Source organism: Oncorhynchus gorbuscha, linkage group LG25 (genome assembly GCF_021184085.1).
Source record: "Oncorhynchus gorbuscha isolate QuinsamMale2020 ecotype Even-year linkage group LG25, OgorEven_v1.0, whole genome shotgun sequence".
Taxonomy (NCBI): Eukaryota; Metazoa; Chordata; class Actinopteri; order Salmoniformes; family Salmonidae; genus Oncorhynchus; species Oncorhynchus gorbuscha.
Window position 1 is genome coordinate 38,151,077 of NC_060197.1, and position 17,963 is coordinate 38,169,039.

Consider the following 17,963-nt stretch of genomic DNA (forward strand, 5'->3'; position numbering starts at 1 on the left):
GACTTGTAAGGGAGCAAATTAGTATTTAAAGGGGAGGTGTTGCAGACATGAAAGGGAGTTAACAAGTCTTTAAAGGGGAGGTGTTGCAGACATGTAAGGGAGCAAATGAGTATTTAAAGGGGAGGTGTTGCAGACATGTAAGGGAGTAAATTAGTCTTTAAAGGGGAGGTGTTGCAGACATGTAAGGGAGAAAATGAGTCTTTAAAGGGGATGTGTTGCAGACATGTAAGGTAGCAAATGAGTCTTTAAAGGGGAGGTGTTGCAGACATGTAAGGTAGCAAATGAGTCTTTAAAGGGGAGGTGTTGCAGACATGTAAGGGAGTTAACGAGTCTTTAAAGGGGAGGTGTTGCAGACATGTAAGGGAGCAAATGAGTCTTTAAAGCGGAGGTGTTGCAGACATGTAAGGTAGCAAATGAGTCTTTAAAAGGGAGGTGTTGCAGACATGTAAGGGAGCAAATGAGTCTTTAAAGGGGAGGTGTTGCAGAAATGTAAGGTAGCAGACATGTAAGATACTGGGGTGCAAAGGAGCTAAATAAATCAAATCAATAACAGTATGGGGATGAGGTAGTTGGATGGGCTGTTAACCAATGGGCTATGTACAGGTGCAGTGATCTGTGAGCTGCTCTGACAGTTGATGCTTAAAGTTAGTGAGGGAGATATGAGTCTCCAGCTTCAGTGATTTTTGCAATTCATTTCAGTCAATGGTTGCAGAGAACTGGAAAGAAAGGCGGCCAAAGGAGGATTAGCCTTTGGGGGTGACTAGTGAAATATACCTGCTGGAGCGTGTGCTACAGGTGGGTGTTGCTATGGTGACCAGTGAGCTGAGATAAGGTGGGGGTTTACCTAGCAAAGATCTAGCAATGACCTGGAGCCAGTGGGTTTGGCGATGAATATGAAGCGAGGGCCAGCCAATGAGAGCATACAGGTCGCAGTAGTGGGTAGTATATGGGGCTTGGTGACAAAACAGATGGCACTGTGATTGTCATGTTTTATCTTATATTGTCTTGTCATTTTGCTTTTCCTTCTGTTCTTTTTCCCCCTGCTGGTCTTTTTAGGTTCGTTCCCCTTTTTCTCTCTCCCTCTCTCTCTCTCTTCTCTCTATCGTTCCGTTCCTGCTCCCAGCTGTTCCTATTCCCCTAATCAATCATTTAGTCTTCCCACACCTGTTCCCTATCTTTTCCCCTGATTAGAGTCCCTATTTCTCCCCTTGTTTTCCGTTTCTGCCCTGTCGGATCCTTGTATATTGTTCACCGTGCTGTGTCTTTGTATCGCCCTGTCGTGTCGTGTTTCCCTCAGATGCTGCGTGGTGAGCAGGTGTCTGAGTCTGCTACGGTCAAGTGCCTTCCCGAGGCTACCTGCAGTTTATTATCGAGTCTCCAGTCAGTTCTCGTGATTACGAGTGGAATTGTTTTTTATGCTTTATTTACCGCTCCGATTTGTCTAGGAGTATTGCTATTTCCTTTAACTGGATTAAAGACTCATTCACCTGCATAACAGAAGGATCCGACCAAAGAATGGACCCAGCGACTACAGACGCTCGTAACACTGCCGTCGAGATCCAAGGAGCCATGCTCGGCAGACACGAGCAGGAATTGTCTGCTGCTCGTCATGCCATGGAGAACCTGGCCGCTCAGGTTTCCGACCTCTCTGGACAGTTCCAGAGTCTTCGTCTCGTGCCACCTGTTACTTCCTGGTCTGCCGAGCCTCCGGAACCTAGGGTTAATAACCCACCTTGCTACTCCGGGCAGCCCAAGGAGTGCCGCTCCTTTCTCACCCAGTGTGATATTGTGTTCTCTCTCCAACCCAACACATACTCTAGAGAGAGAGCTCGGGTTGCTTACGTCATTTCACTCCTTACTGGCCGGGCTCGAGAGTGGGGCACAGCTATCTGGGAGGCAAGGGCTGATTGTTCAAACAATTACCAGAGCTTTAAAGAGGAGATGATTCGGGTTTTTGACCGTTCAGTTTTTGGTAGGGAGGCTTCTAGGGCCCTGGCTTCCCTATGCCAAGGTGATCGATCCATAACGGATTACTCTATAGAGTTTCGCACTCTTGCTGCCTCTAGTGACTGGAACGAGCCGGCGCTGCTCGCTCGTTTTCTGGAGGGACTCACGCAGTGGTCAAAGATGAGATTCTCTCCCGGGAGGTTCCTTCCAGTGTGGACTCTTTGATTGCTCTCGCCATCCGCATAGAACGACGGGTAGATCTTCGTCACCAAGCTCGTGGAAGAGAGCTCGCGTCAACGGTGTTTCCCTGCTCCGCATCGCAACCATCTCCCTCCTCTGGCTCAGAGACTGAGCCCATGCAGCTGGGAGGTATTCGCATCTCGACTAAGGAGAGGGAACCGAGGATCACCAACCGCCTGTGCCTCTATTGCGGATTTGATGGACATTTTGTCAATTCATGTCCAGTAAAAGCCAGAGCTCATCAGTAAGCGGAGGGCTACTGTTGAGCGCTACTACTCAGGTCTCTCCATCTAGATCCTGTACTACTATGTCGGTCCATCTACGCTGGACCGGTTCGGGTGCTACATGCAGTGCCTTGATAGACTCTGGGGCTGAGGGTTGTTTCATGGATGAAGCATGGGCTCGGAAACATGACATTCCTTTCAGACAGTTAGACAAGCCTACGCCCATGTTCGCCTTAGATGGTAGTCATCTTCCCAGTATCAGATTTGAGACACTACCTTTAACCCTCACAGTATCTGGTAACCACAGTGAGACTATTTCTTTTTTGATTTTTCGTTCACCTTTTACAACTGTTGTTTTGGGTCATCCCTGGCTAGTATGTCATAATCCTTCTATTAATTGGTCTAGTAATTCTATCCTATCCTGGAACGTTTCTTGTCATGTGAAGTGTTTAATGTCTGCCATCCCTCCCATTTCTTCTGTCCCCATTTCTCAGGAGGAACCTGGCGATTTGACAGGAGTGCCGGAGGAATATCATGATCTGCGCACGGTCTTCAGTCGGTCCCGAGCCAACTCCCTTCCTCCTCACCGGTCGTATGATTGTAGTATTGATCTCCTTCCGGGGACCACTCCTCCTCGGGGCAGACTATACTCTCTGTCGGCTCCCGAACGTAAGGCTCTCGAGGATTATTTGTCTGTGTCTCTTGACGCCGGTACCATAGTGCCTTCTTCCTCTCCGGCCGGGGCGGGGGTTTTTTTTGTTAAGAAAAAGGACGGTACTCTGCGCCCCTGCGTGGATTATCGAGGGCTGAATGACATAACGGTTAAGAATCGTTATCCGCTTCCCCTTATGTCATCAGCCTTCGAGATTCTGCAGGGAGCCAGGTGCTTTACTAAGTTGGACCTTCGTAACGCTTACCATCTCGTGCGCATCAGAGAGGGGGACGAGTGGAAAACGGCGTTTAACACTCCGTTAGGGCATTTTGAGTACCGGGTTCTGCCGTTTGGTCTCGCCAATGCGCCAGCTGTTTTTCAGGCATTAGTTAATGATGTTCTGAGAGACATGCTGAACATCTTTGTTTTTGTCTACCTTGACGATATCCTGATTTTTTCACCGTCACTCGAGATTCATGTTCAGCACGTTCGACGTGTTCTCCAGCGCCTTTTAGAGAATTGTCTCTACGTGAAGGCTGAGAAGTGCTCTTTTCATGTCTCCTCCGTTACTTTTCTCGGTTCCGTTATTTCCGCTGAAGGCATTCAGATGGATTCCGCTAAGGTCCAAGCTGTCAGTGAGTGGCCCGTTCCAAGGTCACGTGTCGAGTTGCAGCGCTTTCTAGGTTTCGCTAATTTCTATCGGCGTTTCATTCGTAATTTCGGTCAAGTTGCTGCCCCTCTCACAGCTCTTACTTCTGTCAAGACGTGTTTTAAGTGGTCCGGTTCCGCCCAGGGAGCTTTTGATCTTCTAAAAGAACGTTTTACGTCCGCTCCTATCCTCGTTACTCCTGACGTCACTAGACAATTCATTGTCGAGGTTGACGCTTCAGAGGTAGGCATGGGAGCCATTCTATCCCAGCGCTTCCAGTCTGACGATAAGGTTCATCCTTGCGCTTATTTTTCTCATCGCCTGTCGCCATCTGAACGCAACTATGATGTGGGTAACCGCGAACTGCTCGCCATCCGCTTAGCCCTAGGCGAATGGCGACAGTGGTTGGAGGGGGCGACCGTTCCTTTGTCGTTTGGACAGACCATAAGAACCTTGAGTACATCCGTTCTGCCAAACGACTTAATGCTCGTCAAGCTCGTTGGGCGTTATTTTTCGCTCGTTTCAAGTTTGTGATTTCTTACCGTCCGGGTAGCAAGAACACCAAGCCTGATGCCTTATCCCGTCTTTTTAGTTCTTCTGTGGCTTCTACTGATCCCGAGGGGATTCTTCCTTATGGGCGTGTTGTCGGGTTGACAGTCTGGGGAATTGAAAGACAGGTTAAGCAAGCACTCACGCACACTGCGTCGCCGCGCGCTTGTCCTAGTAACCTTCTTTTCGTTCCTGTTTCCACTTGTCTGGCTGTTCTTCAGTGGGCTCACTCGGCCAAGTTAGCTGGTCATCCCGGTGTTCGAGGCACTCTTGCTTCTATTCGCCAGCGCTTTTGGTGGCCGACTCAGGAGCGTGACACGCGCCGTTTCGTGGCTGCTTGTTCGGACTGCGCGCAGACTAAGTCAGGTAACTCTCCTCCTGCCGGTCGTCTCAGACCGCTCCCCATTCCTTCTCGACCATGGTCTCACATCGCCCTAGACTTCATTACCGGTCTGCCTTTGTCTGCGGGGAAGACTGTGATTCTTACGGTTGTCGATAGGTTCTCTAAGGCGGCACATTTCATTCCTCTCGCTAAACTTCCTTCCGCTAAGGAGACGGCACAAATCATCATCGAGAATGTGTTCAGAATTCATGGCCTCCCGTTAGACGCCGTTTCAGACAGAGGTCCGCAATTCACGTCACAGTTTTGGAGGGAGTTCTGTCGTTTGATTGGTGCGTCCGTCAGTCTCTCTTCCGGGTTTCATCCCCAGTCTAACGGTCAAGCAGAGAGGGCCAATCAGACGATTGGTCGCATACTACGCAGCCTTTCTTTCAGAAACCCTGCGTCTTGGGCAGAACAGCTCCCCTGGGCAGAATACGCTCACAACTCGCTTCCTTCGTCTGCTACCGGGTTATCTCCGTTTCAGAGTAGTCTGGGTTACCAGCCTCCTCTGTTCTCATCCCAGCTTGCCGAGTCCAGTGTTCCCTCCGCTCAAGCGTTTGTCCAACATTGTGAGCGCACCTGGAGGAGGGTGAGGTCTGCACTTTGCCGTTACAGGGCACAGACTGTGAGAGCCGCCAATAAACGTAGGATTAAGAGTCCTAGGTATTGTTGCGGCCAGAGAGTGTGGCTTTCCACTCGCAACCTTCCTCTTACGACAGCTTCTCGTAAGTTGACTCCGCGGTTCATTGGTCCGTTCCGTGTCTCCCAGGTCGTCAATCCTGTCGCTGTGCGACTGCTTCTTCCGCGACATCTTCGTCGCGTCCATCCTGTCTTCCATGTCTCCTGTGTCAAGCCCTTTCTTCGCACCCCCGTTCGTCTTCCCTCCCCCCGTCCTTGTCGAGAGCGCACCTATTTACAAGGTACGTAGGATCATGGACATGCGTTCTCGGGGACGGGGTCACCAATACTTAGTGGATTGGGAGGGTTACGGTCCTGAGGAGAGGAGTTGGGTTCCGTCTCGGGACGTGCTGGACCGTTCACTGATTGATGATTTCCTCCGTTGCCGCCAGGATTCCTCCTCGAGTGCGCCAGGAGGCGCTCGGTGAGTGGGGGTACTGTCATGTTTTGTCTTATATTGTCTTGTCATTTTGCTTTTCCTTCTGTTCGTTTTCCCCCTGCTGGTCTTTTAGGTTCGTTCCCCTTTTTCTCTCCCCTCTCTCTCTCTCTTCTCTCTATCGTTCCGTTCCTGCTCCCAGCTGTTCCTATTCCCTAATCAATCATTTAGTCTTCCCACACCTGTTCCCTATCTTTTCCCCTGATTAGAGTCCCTATTTCTCCCCTTGTTTTCCGTTTCTGCCCTGTCGGATCCTTGTATATTGTTCACCGTGCTGTGTCTTTGTATCGCCCTGTCGTGTCGTGTTTCCCTCAGATGCTGCGTGGTGAGCAGGTGTCTGAGTCTGCTACGGTCAAGTGCCTTCCCGAGGCTACCTGCAGTTTATTATCGAGTCTCCAGTCAGTTCTCGTGATTACGAGTGGAATTGTTTTTTATGCTTTATTTACCGCTCCGATTTGTCTAGGAGTATTGCTATTTCCTTTAACTGGATTAAAGACTCTGTTTTCGCCAAGTCGCTTTTGGGTCCTCATTCACCTGCATAACAGTGATAGACTGCATCCAATTTTCTGAGTAGAGTGTTGGAGGCTATTTTCTAAATGACATCGCCAAAGTCAAGGATCGGTAGGATGGTCAGTTTTACAAGGGTATTTCTGGCAGCATGAGTGAAGAATGCTTTGTTGCGAAATAAGACAGCCAATTCTCTATTTAATTTTGCATTGGAGATGCTTAATGTGCGTCTGGAAGGAGAGTTTACAGTCTAACCAGACACCTAGCTATTTGTAATTGTCCTCATATTCTAAGTCAGAACCATCCAGAGTAGTGATGCTGGACGGGCGGGCAGGTGCGGGCAGCAATCGGTTGAAGAGCAGGCATTTAGTTTGAATTGCATTTAAGTGCAGTTGGAGGCCACGGAAGGAGTGTTGTATGGCATTGAAGCTCGTCTGGAGGTTAGTTAACACAGTGTCCAAAGAAGGGCCAGAAGTATACAGAATGGTGTCGTCTGCGTAGAGGTGGATCAGAGAATCACCAGCAGCAAGAGAAATATACAGAGAATATACAGAGAAAAGAGTCGGCTCGAGATTTGAACCCTGTGGCACCCCCATAGAGGCTGCCAGAGTTCCGGACAACAGGCCCTCCGATTTGACACACTGAACTCTGTCTGATAAGTAGCTGGTGAACCAGGCGAGGCAGTCATTTGAGAAACCAAGGCTCTTGAGTCTGCCGATAAGAATGGTGTGATTGACAGTGTTGAAAGCCTTGGCCAGGTCGATGAATACGGCTTCACAGTATTGTCTTTTATCGATGGCGGTTATGATATCGTTTAGGACCTTGAGCTTGGCTGAGGTGCACCCATGACCAGCTTGGAAACCAGATTGCATAGCAGAGAAGGTATGGTGGGATTCGAAATGTTCGGTGATCTGTTTGTTAACTTGGCTTTTGAAGACCTTAGAAAGGCAGGGTAGGATAGATATAGGTCTGTAGCAGTTTGGGTCTAGAGTGTCTCCCCCTTTGAAGAGGGGAATGATCTCAGCAGCTTTTCAATCTTTGGGCATCTCAGATGATACGAAAGAGAGTTTGAAAAGGTTAGTAATAGGGGTTGTTACGGTGGATACTTTTAGAAAGAGAGGGTCCAGATTGTCTAGCCCAGTTGATCTGTAGGGGTCCAGATTTTGCAACTCTTTCAGAACATCAGCTATCTGGATTTGGGTGAAGGAGAATGGGGGAGGTTTGGGCAAGTTGCTGTGGGGAGTGCAGGGCTGTTGACTGGGGTAGGGGTAGCCAGGTGGAAAGCATGGCCAGCTGTAGAAAAATGCTTATGGAAATTCTCAATTATCTTGGATATATCGGTTGTGACACTGTTTCCTAGCCTCAGTACAGTGGACAGCTAGGAGGAGGTGCTCTTATTCTCCATGCACTTTACAGTTTCCCAGAACTTTTTGGAGTTTTGCTACAGGATGCAAATTTCTGTTTGAAAAAGCTAGCCTTTGCTCTCCTGACTGCCTGTGTATATTGGTTCCTAACTTCCCTGAAAGGTTGTGTATCGTGGGAGTTATTTAATGCTAATGCAGTATGCCACAGGATATTTTAGAGCTGGTCAAGGGCAGTCAGGTCTGGAGTGAACCAAGGGCTATATCTGTTCCTGGTTCTACATTGCTTGAATGGGGCATGCTTATTTAAGATGGTGAGGAAAGCACTTTTAAAGAATAACCACGCATCTTCTACTGACAGAATGAGGTCATTATCCTTCCAGGATACCCGGACCAGGTCGATTAGAAAGGCCTGCTCGCTGAAGTGTTTTAGGGAGCGTTTGACAGTGATGAGAGGTGGTAGTTTGACTGCAGACCCATTATGGACGCAGGCAATGAGGCAGTGATCGCTGAGATCCTGGTTGAAGACAGCAGAGGTGTATTTAGAGGGCAGGTTGGTAAAGATGATGTCTATAAGGGTGCCCATGTTTACAGATTTGGGGTTGTACCTGGTAGGTTCATTGATAATTTGTGTGAGATTGAGGGCATCTAGCTTAGATTGTAAAGGGGAGGTGTTTGCAGACATGTAAGGGAGCCAATGAGTCTTTAAAGGGGAGGTGTACCAGACATGTAATAGAACTAACAAGTCTTTAAATGTGTCTTTATTTTCAGCTTTCCCTAAGATTATGTTTTCAATATAGTTCTTGTTTTATTAATATTATGTTATTTGTTTATGTGCTTTCTTATATGTAAGACTTAATGCCATTTGTAATTTGTTTTGTTGCAGATGTATGTTTAAAACACTATCCAGATAAGAAATTGTCATAGAATTAGAGAAAAATATTATCAGTCACTAAGACATTTGTAACCCATTCACAGTAAAACGTATTTCTATTCTGATTTCAGATGATCAACCCTGACTGACTAAATATGCTCCAAGTTTTTTACTATCATCATTAGAACGTTTTGTAAATGGCAGATGTTTGGGAGTAAAGCATGGATTTTTGAATAAGATACACATTTTCACTGGTGTTTTTTCTTGACTGATTGATTGACAATTGATTTGATGTGGTGCTATTGTAAGTCATATCATTTGAAAAACCTGTTTCTCAGCTTTTAAAATGTGTATCATGTTTTCATATAAGATTTGAAACCAGAAAAGTATTCTAATTTATCCACATCCAGATATCGTACAGTACGTGCTACATACCACCTTCACACTTGGATATGAACGCACGATAAGGAGTCTTTAAAGGGGAGGTGTTTCAGACATGTAAGTTGTTTGATACAGGAACCTGTATGTGTTTAAAGAGAACAGAGGTGAATCTCAAATGTCTTTCCTAGAATCTTCGCATCCTCTCCCCTCGCCGCCTCCTCAAATGGCAGAGGGAAGCGAGGAGAGCATTGGATCAAAAGATCCTTCACAGTAGACACAAGGAATTGAGGAATGACTTTTACAATGCACCCCAGGAGAGGGAGTTTTAGAAATCCTAGTCGGATCCCAGAGCATCAGTGATGGAGGTCGAGGGGGGAGAGGGAAGGGAGTCGATAGGAGCTAGCTAGACCGTTCTCTCTATTCTAGTAAAGGTCAGTGTGCTCCCCAACCTATCCCTGCCTGCTTGAATCTCTCTCTCCCATGAACTTTCCCTCTCCCGCCATTCTTGCTAGGTTCACGTCAGGAGACAACAGAGCAACCCAGTGTCTGTATAAACAGGGCAGAAAAGGTTGGCTGTGTGAAGAGTGAAATGCTCTAATGAATGTGATTGAATAGAAGGATAAAGGTTGTGCCACTATATCTGCTTGGTCATGGTTGAGAGTGATATCGAGTCAGAGAGGAGCACATTGAAGCACTTCCATTGGAGACCATAACATGTCCATAGCAGCACAGTTCAATCTCATCGCTTTTCAGACTTTTCTTCATACATAATTCACAAGACATTCTATCCAGGTTAACATTTCAAATAGCTTGCAGTTTGTCTCTGAAGAAGCTTAAAATCTAAAAACCTCATCATAACAGATCAGGGTGCCAAACAATGAGAATGACAGCAGAGTGGTGATAGAAAACTCTGTGTCATTCAACAACAACGTTGTTGCATTACTAAGAGGGGTAACATACAGCTAAACACTTGACAAACTGTTTTTGTCCCTGTAGACACTTTTTTGAAAACCCAAGCAGAAGGGAGAGCAGAAAAGCGTTACCTGCAGCCCGGGAGGTCGTAGGTCAGGGTGGTTCCAGATGAGCCAGAAGGACAGGACAAGGGTGGGACGGACAGTGTGGAGGCACAGAGAGCACAAGGAAGGATATGGCAGGAAGCACAACCAAAACAAAGATAAATGAAGGGGGAAGGGTGTGAGAGAATTGGGGGGGTGCCATGGGATGGGGTAGATGGGTTAGGAGGACGGGTTAAGGAAAATGGAGGTAGGGAAATGTGGGGTGGTGAGGAAAGCGGAGGAGTGAAGAAGAGGAGAGGTTGGGCAGAGGAGTACTTGTTGTTTTCCTCTGGGAAAAAGACCCAACTAAAGGAATGAACCCATACCTTGGTTGTTTAACGTCAGGTGCGCCAGACCTTGAAGGAAAGAACAGAAAAAAAGAAAACAAAGGAAAAAAGGTCATAAAAGGTAACGGGAGGGAAAAAAACATTGTCACAACGTTGGACTGCAGTTTGTGACAGACATCCTGGGGCAGACTCGGATGTCAGAGATTCAACTCAAAGGTAAAAAAAAAAAAAAAAAAAAAAAGAGAGAGAGAAAGAAAGAGAGAGAAGATAACGAAAAAACAAGCAAACATTTCTTGATGTGGGGAGGTAGAAAAAAATAAGCATTTCATTCGGTGCAACCCCCGTAGGCCATTGCTCACACAAATGCTTTTTTTTTTTCTCACTGAAGTACTTATGGAACATACACATAGTAACTGTTTGGCAGGCTTGAGATTTAACTGAATTCTTTGGCTACGGTATAAATCTTTTCTGCTCTTGGCGATCCAAGGTCTCTAACAGAACGGGTCAGTGATAAGTGTAAAAACACAAAGAGAGAAGAACATTCGTTTCGTGGCCAGGAACAGAAGATTATATACACGGACACAGATGCAGTAAGTGACAAACATCCAAAATACAATGTTCCTGAAATCAGGGATAAACCAATTTGAGCCAAAACAGGAGTCCAATCGTTTCAAAGGGCTTCACAGTTTTGGAGTCAAACTATGTCGACCACACACAGCAACAGCTAACATTGTAGTCTATCCGAGTCCCATCTGAACACAATAACAGCTCTCCGGCAGCAGTTTACAACGATACATCCCAAGTGCTGACGAAAATACTTCAGCCAGAACCAACTTTAAACAACCTGTAGATGTGGGCTTGATATGTGCTTCTCTCAGGCCGGCAGGACACCGTTACATCATCAAAAGATCTTTGTTCACACTATTGTCAAAGCCGCGAATGGTTAAACAGCAGTCCTATTAGTCAAGATGTCGCCTATAAATAACTGATCACAAAATGGGTAGTATGTTCTATCCATGAACATTTCAGAAATGACAGAATCCGTTTTAATGTCTGATATGATCACAGCCCTGTTTCACTTACTGTAACTTCTTACCACTGGCAGAATAACATACAACGTTATACCACGACCACCGTTGGCTAAACAGTGGGAATAAGAAAGCCTTTAGTTTAACTGCTAAATAACCTTGCAAAAAACACACAGAGGATAAGCTATGAAGAAAAAAGGACTGAACTTGCTTAATATAGGAACCTTAATTAACCTATGTTCCAGTGAAAAGAAGGCTGTTTCCATTGTAGGGCTACAATGACCATCTGCTGCTCTAGTCCAATCAGCTTTAACTTGGCTGAATTAATCACTTCTAGGTCCAGGTTCACAAGTCCAATCGTTCTCCAGTTAAACACCAGGCAGCCTTCATCGGGACAGCCATACAATTGCAAGGCCACAGATTTCCTGGAAAATGAATATTTAGATTTCTTACAAAACACATACGCAGCTATACACACATAATAAGATGTTTTGATTGACCTGACATTTTCTCAGAGCAACTGAGAAGTACACAGAATCCACTGCTTGAGGTATTGGCAAGAAGCCACCCTGCTGACAAATGATTATGTATTGGACAGAACATTTATAATCCGCACTGATGATTAGAACAGTTTATTCAAATCACTTGTGAGTCAGACTCTAAGGTCGATAGCAATGGAGTCAACCATCATTTACCGCAACAGCATTGGTAAATATTTAAGGAGTCAATTTTGTTTTGTTCTCTTTGGTAATCTGCTAGTATCAGGGAACAAGTCAACAGGTAGGAGATTTGTAAGAGATATCCTAATGGTGACTAACCCCATTACAGACCCCTCTGGCACTGTATGTTAAATTGTGACGTGGCATGACGTAGCGTAGAGCCTTCATTATGCAACTCATTCTGTGTCGCACAGCCTCTTTCCACCAGGTGTGGCGCTTCTCTTGCAGATTAAAAACAAGAAAAGGGCAGGGTCAGGGTTAAAGGGGATACCTGGTCAGTTGTACAACTGAATGCATTTATTTTTTGCGTCATCACTGCAGCCATCATGACGCTCAAAAGCCGCGACAGCCACTGTTTACTTCTGAAGATCACTTTAGAGCCCAAAAACCCCATTCAAGTTCCACACAAACCTTCAAACAGGTATGTAATGACACATTATATAAACTCTTTATGGTGTTTTATTTACATTTTAGAGGTGATAAGTTGGACAGATCGGGTGAAAAAAAGCTGTTTCCCAACTAGACATATCTCCCCCTTTCACTATAACGCAGTAGGTTTCGCTTCCCCACCCGACATTTCTAAAAAGACCCGAAGGAGCTCATTGCTTTCTTCAATCATGCAGAGACGGTCAGCATGAAGGTCTCATCATTGGTTTTTCTGTAAAGGGGAGAAATTGTGCTTTACAATGGTATTCATATTACAGTTGACCTGGAAGTATTACGTTTTTTGGGTGCTAAAATAAGGTCAATTGTATGGAATAGCAGATATCATTGATAGAGTGGTAGCAATTCACTGAGGGAAGAATCAATCAATGTACCAACAACAATCCATCCCTCCACCCAGCTTACAACAGACCAACAGCTAATACAGTGACTCATCCCTCCACCCAGCTTACAACAGACCAACAGCTAATACAGTGACTCATCCCTCCACCCAGTTTACAACAGACCAACAGCTAATACAGTGACTCATCCCTCCACCCAGCTTACAACAGACCAACAGCTAATACAGTGACTCATCCCTCCACCCAGCTTACAACAGACCAACAGCTAATACAGTGACTCATCCCTCCAACCAGCTTACAACAGACCAACAGCTAATACAGTGACTCATCCCTCCACCCAGCTTACAACAGACCAACAGCTAATACAGTGACTCATCCCTCCACCCAGCTTCCAACAGACCAACAGCTAATACAGTGACTCATCCCTCCACCCAGCTTACAACAGACCAACAGCTAATACAGTGACTCATCCCTCCACCCAGCTTACAACAGACCAACAGCTAATACAGTGACTCGTCCCTCCACCCAGCTTACAACAGACCAACAGCTAATACAGTGACTCATCCCTCCACCCAGCTTACAACAGACCAACAGCTAATACAGTGACTCATCCCTCCACCCAGCTTACAACAGACCAACAGCTAATACAGTGACTCATCCCACCACCCAGCTTACAACAGACCAACAGCTAATACAGTGACTCATCCCTCCACCCAGCTTACAACAGACCAACAGCTAATACAGTGACTCATCCCACCACCCAGTTTACAACAGACCAACAGCTTAAACAGTGACTCATCCCACCACCCAGTTTACAACAGACCAACAGCTAATACAGTGACTCATCCCAACAGCCAGTTTACAACAGACCAACAGCTAATACAGTGACTCATCCCAACAGCCAGTTTACAACAGACAATTAGCTAATACTGTGTTGATAGTGCATACCAAATCATCTCATCCCCAGGGTTCTCTGCCTCCTTCGCTCTCTCCCTGACCGCTTGCTGGAGCAGAGGCAACATTATAAATATCCTGAAGTGGGGCGGTGGTCAGAAGAGGAGGAGAGGTGGAAGTGCCGCAGCGACAGAGAGGTGCCGCAGCGACAGAGGGGTGCCGCAGCGACAGAGGGGTGCCGCAGCGACAGAGGGGTGCCGCAGCGACAGAGGGGTGCCAAGGGCTAAGGAGCACCGCTGTTTGTCACACAACTGGCCCCCTCTTTGCCTCTTTGCCTCTTTGCACTCTGAAACACTCCAAAATAACACAAGGAGACATTGTCTGTGTATGTGCATGTGTTTGTATTATCTTGGCAGAGGCACAGGGTGTCAGACTAACAGTGAGCCAGAGCCTGAGCAGGATATCAAGAGGCTTCAACATGTTCCACCATATGACAGAGAGAGAGAGAGAGAGAGCGCGCGCGTTCTGGCCCAAACATATCAAGTGAGCACCCGTTGTCTTTCACACATGGCTCCCAGCCAAACAGCCTATGTGAAGGCTTAGTACTACAGACCTCTCTGAGGAAACAGCCAGTAAGTCCTAATCACAGTAACTCAACTCAAAGGAAAGCCATACGATTGCATTGGGAAGTCCCCTTCATACACAAATCAAATTACTGCCACTACACACACTATCCTTGATCACATATTGAAAACATAATGAAAATAAAAACTCGCCCTGCGACTTTTCCTTTACCCCAACTGCTGAAATGTGATTACGCTCCTAATTGTGCTATGAGTGCAAATGAGAGAGCCTGATGCAAACCGAGACGACAAGGGACGAACGTTGATTGGCTGGAGATGATTGAGTGACAGATGGAGATGAGTCACAATTCTGTCATTAGGAGGTAACGTGCAACCGTGAAATTGTCTCTCTCTCTCTCTCAGCTGGCTTCTGCTACTCTCCTCTCGTCTTGTCTCCTCTCATCTCCTCCATTACCCCACTCTGCTTCCAGCCATCTCTGCCCAACAGCAACACCGCTGGCCGTGGGTCCTGGGTAGCAAAACAACCCCACCCTGACTTTTAATCAAGGACAAAAATAGTGAGGGTATATAAAAAGCTACGTTCACAGAAAACATTAGCATTTGTGATGATTGCAGGAAATTCGTGATGAATGTCAAAATTTCACCCTAGAGCCATCACTGATGTAATATTCATATGTATAAACATACTGAATTGTAATTGGATGCATTTTACCGCCGTATCATACTGTGCTATGATTGGTTAAGACCACCCAGGTGGTGAGGTCATGGTCAGTTGATCATAGTATGAGACACGGGAACATGCCAGTTATAGCTAGCTAATAAAGAGCTACGTTAAGAAATATCCTGTCGTACTGCATTTTATGATTTCGTACAAAGCGTGTCAAACAAGACATGGTGTCAGAGTAAAAGGACTAAAATATTTTTCTGGAGTTCCTTCAACTCGAATGGACTGGGAGTCTACAAACTTATGATGCGTGGCGTAAGTACAAACAGCAATGTGGAGCTATTTTTCACGGGTCCTCTGAAGGACAGGAGAAGAGGGACAATGCAGCTACTTGCTCCTCTGGATCGATGAAAAAGGGAGAGATATTTACAACACATGGACACTTACCGAGGCTGAATCAAAAGGTACTGAAAACATACAACGATCGTTTTGAAGCATATGTTGTGCCGAAGGATTTTTGCCAGGTACAAATTCCATGAGAAAGTACGGGGAGCTAGCGAATCGTTTGAACAGTTTGTGACTGAGCTGCGTCTGGTTGTGAATGACAGATTTTTACATTGTCAGCTCGGGGATTCGGTTACTGGCCCAACGTTCTAACCACTAGGCTACCTGCCGCCCCAAACGTTCCCATTTCAAGTGAATAAGCAGTGCATGCAGTCAGGCAAACATCAACGCACACATCCGGAGAGAGACATAACTCCAAAACAGAGCGACATAGACTCAAAACGCCACAAAACCTGTGGATATTGTGGATACAGTACACACAGTGAGTGAAGGTGAAATGTCAATCAAAGAGTCAAATGCTGATGAACTGTTTATTGATTCAGTGACAGAAAAATCAAATGTCAGAGACAGAGCAAGCCTTTGCTGACCTTGAGAACACAAGGCACAGAGCTAAAGTTCAAACTAGACACTGGTGCACAAGTAAACATTATTCCTCCGAATAAGTACCGCAGCTTGACATCTGAGTGCGAGCTACAGCCCACCACATGCAGACGGACTGGTTATGGTGAACAGCTCCCAGTAAATGCAAATAAATGCAGTAAATGCAAATACAAGGACAGTGACATGATGTTGGACTTTTACGTTGTTGACACTAGAGCACCTGCAGTGCTGGGGTCTTAAAGCATGTTTAGACATGGACCTCATCAAGCTAGTTTTATCAGTGACAGCACCGGTAGAGACAGGACATGTACTGGAGGAGTTTGCTGATGTTTTTGCAGTAATAGGACTATTCCCAGGACAATGTACCATTCACCTTGACCTAGACACAACCCTTGTGGTCTACCCACTGAGAAACATTCCCCTTGCTCTCCACGCCCATAGGAAGAAAGAGTTGGAGAGCATTGAGCAATCTGACATAGTCACCAAGGTTACAAATCCGTGGTGGTGGAGAAACCACGCACAGGCAAGCTCAGAGTATGTCTCGACCCAAGAGACCTGAACAAGACTATCAAACGCCCCCATTATCATTTACCAATGCTTTGATGGCAACACGCACAAGCTAGCTGGAGCACGGTAATTCAGTGTCATGGACGCCTGATCAGGCTACTGGGCTATCAAGCCCACAGAAGAGTCATCTAAGCTCACAACGTTCAACACAGCGTTTGGATGCTACAGGTGCCGTCACCTGCCTTTTTGGATTATTTCAGCCCAAGACAAGTTTCAACAAAAGATTGACAGAGTGTACAAAGGCCTCGGCGGAGTTGTGGCAATTGTGGACGACATCCTTGTCTATGGTCAAACCAAAGAGGAACATGACAGAAACCTCTGCGCGATGCTGCAAAGGTCCCGCGAGAGAGAGGAGTCCGACTCAACTCCGAGAAGAGCACAGTCGGCGCTACAGAGGGCAGCTACTTCGGAACATCTTCTCACAGCGAATGGAATCAAGTCAGATCCACAGTGGATCTCAGCCATAAAATGGAGCCACCAAAGAACCATGCAGAGCTGGAAACAGTGCTTGGCATGGTTAGCTACTTAGTCAAGTTCACACCCAGCCTCTCCAATGCTAAGAACCATGCAGAGCTGGAAACAGTGCTTGGCATGGTTAGCTACTTAGTCAAGTTCACACCCAGCCTCTCCAATGCTAAGAACCATGCAGAGCTGGAAACAGTGCTTGGCATGGTCAACTACTTAGCCAAGTTCACACCCAGTCTCTCCAATGCTAAGAACCATGCAGAGCTGGAAACAGTGCTTGGCATGGTTAACTACTTAGCCAAGTTCGCACCCAGTCTCTCCAATGCTAAGAACCATGCAGAGCTGGAAACAGTGCTTGGCATGGTCAACTACTTAGCCAAGTTCACACCCAGTCTCTCCAATGCTAAGAACCATGCAGAGCTGGAAACAGTGCTTGGCATGGTTAACTACTTAGCCAAGTTCACACCCAGTCTCTCCAATGCTAAGAACCATGCAGAGCTGGAAACAGTGCTTGGCATGGTCAACTACTTAGCCAAGTTCACACCCAGCCTCTCCAATGCTAATGCACCCCTGTGTCAACTGCTAAAGCAGTCCAGTGAGTTTCTCTGGGACAAGCAACACAACATTGCTTTCCAGATTGTGAAAGACTTGATCACGAGAGAACCAGGACCAGTCCTTGCCTACTACGACCCCGACAAAGAGCTCAGACTCCAAGTGGACGCGTCAAAGTATGGACTAGGTGCAGTGCTACTGCAAGAAGGAAAGCGCATCGGCTACACTTCCAAATCTCTCACAGACTGTGAAATCAACTACGCTCAAATCAAAAAGGAGCTCTACGCCATTCTGTTTGGATGTAAGTATTTCCATCATTACGTATATGGAAGACAAGCCATTGTGGAATCTGACCACAAGCCCTTCAAGTCAAACATGAGGAAACCGCTAGCCGCAGCCCCGCCAAGGCTACAGAGAATGATCTTTCAACTACAAAATACGACACTCACCGTCCAGACAAAGACAACCCTGTTGCAGACACACTCTCCAGGAAGTTTCTTACCTGCAAGGACAGCAGCCTCAGTGAAGGCATGGACAT

The 17,963-nt window shown here is 46.4% G+C and overlaps 1 protein-coding gene across 7 annotated transcripts in view; it reads right to left on the reverse strand.

Moving 5' to 3' along the window:
- Positions 1-17,963, reverse strand: part of LOC124013620 (neurexin-2-like) — a 1,135,017-nt gene that overhangs the window by 824,747 nt on the left and 292,307 nt on the right. For 5 of the 7 annotated variants that reach the window (XM_046327950.1, XM_046327944.1, XM_046327945.1 and 2 more), the window contains exon 4: positions 10,262-10,291. The exons of the other annotated variants lie outside the window; for them this stretch is intronic. In XM_046327950.1, coding sequence (XP_046183906.1) covers positions 10,262-10,291 — 30 coding nt within the window. The remainder of the gene's footprint in view (positions 1-10,261; positions 10,292-17,963) is intronic. 7 annotated transcript variants of the gene reach the window in all.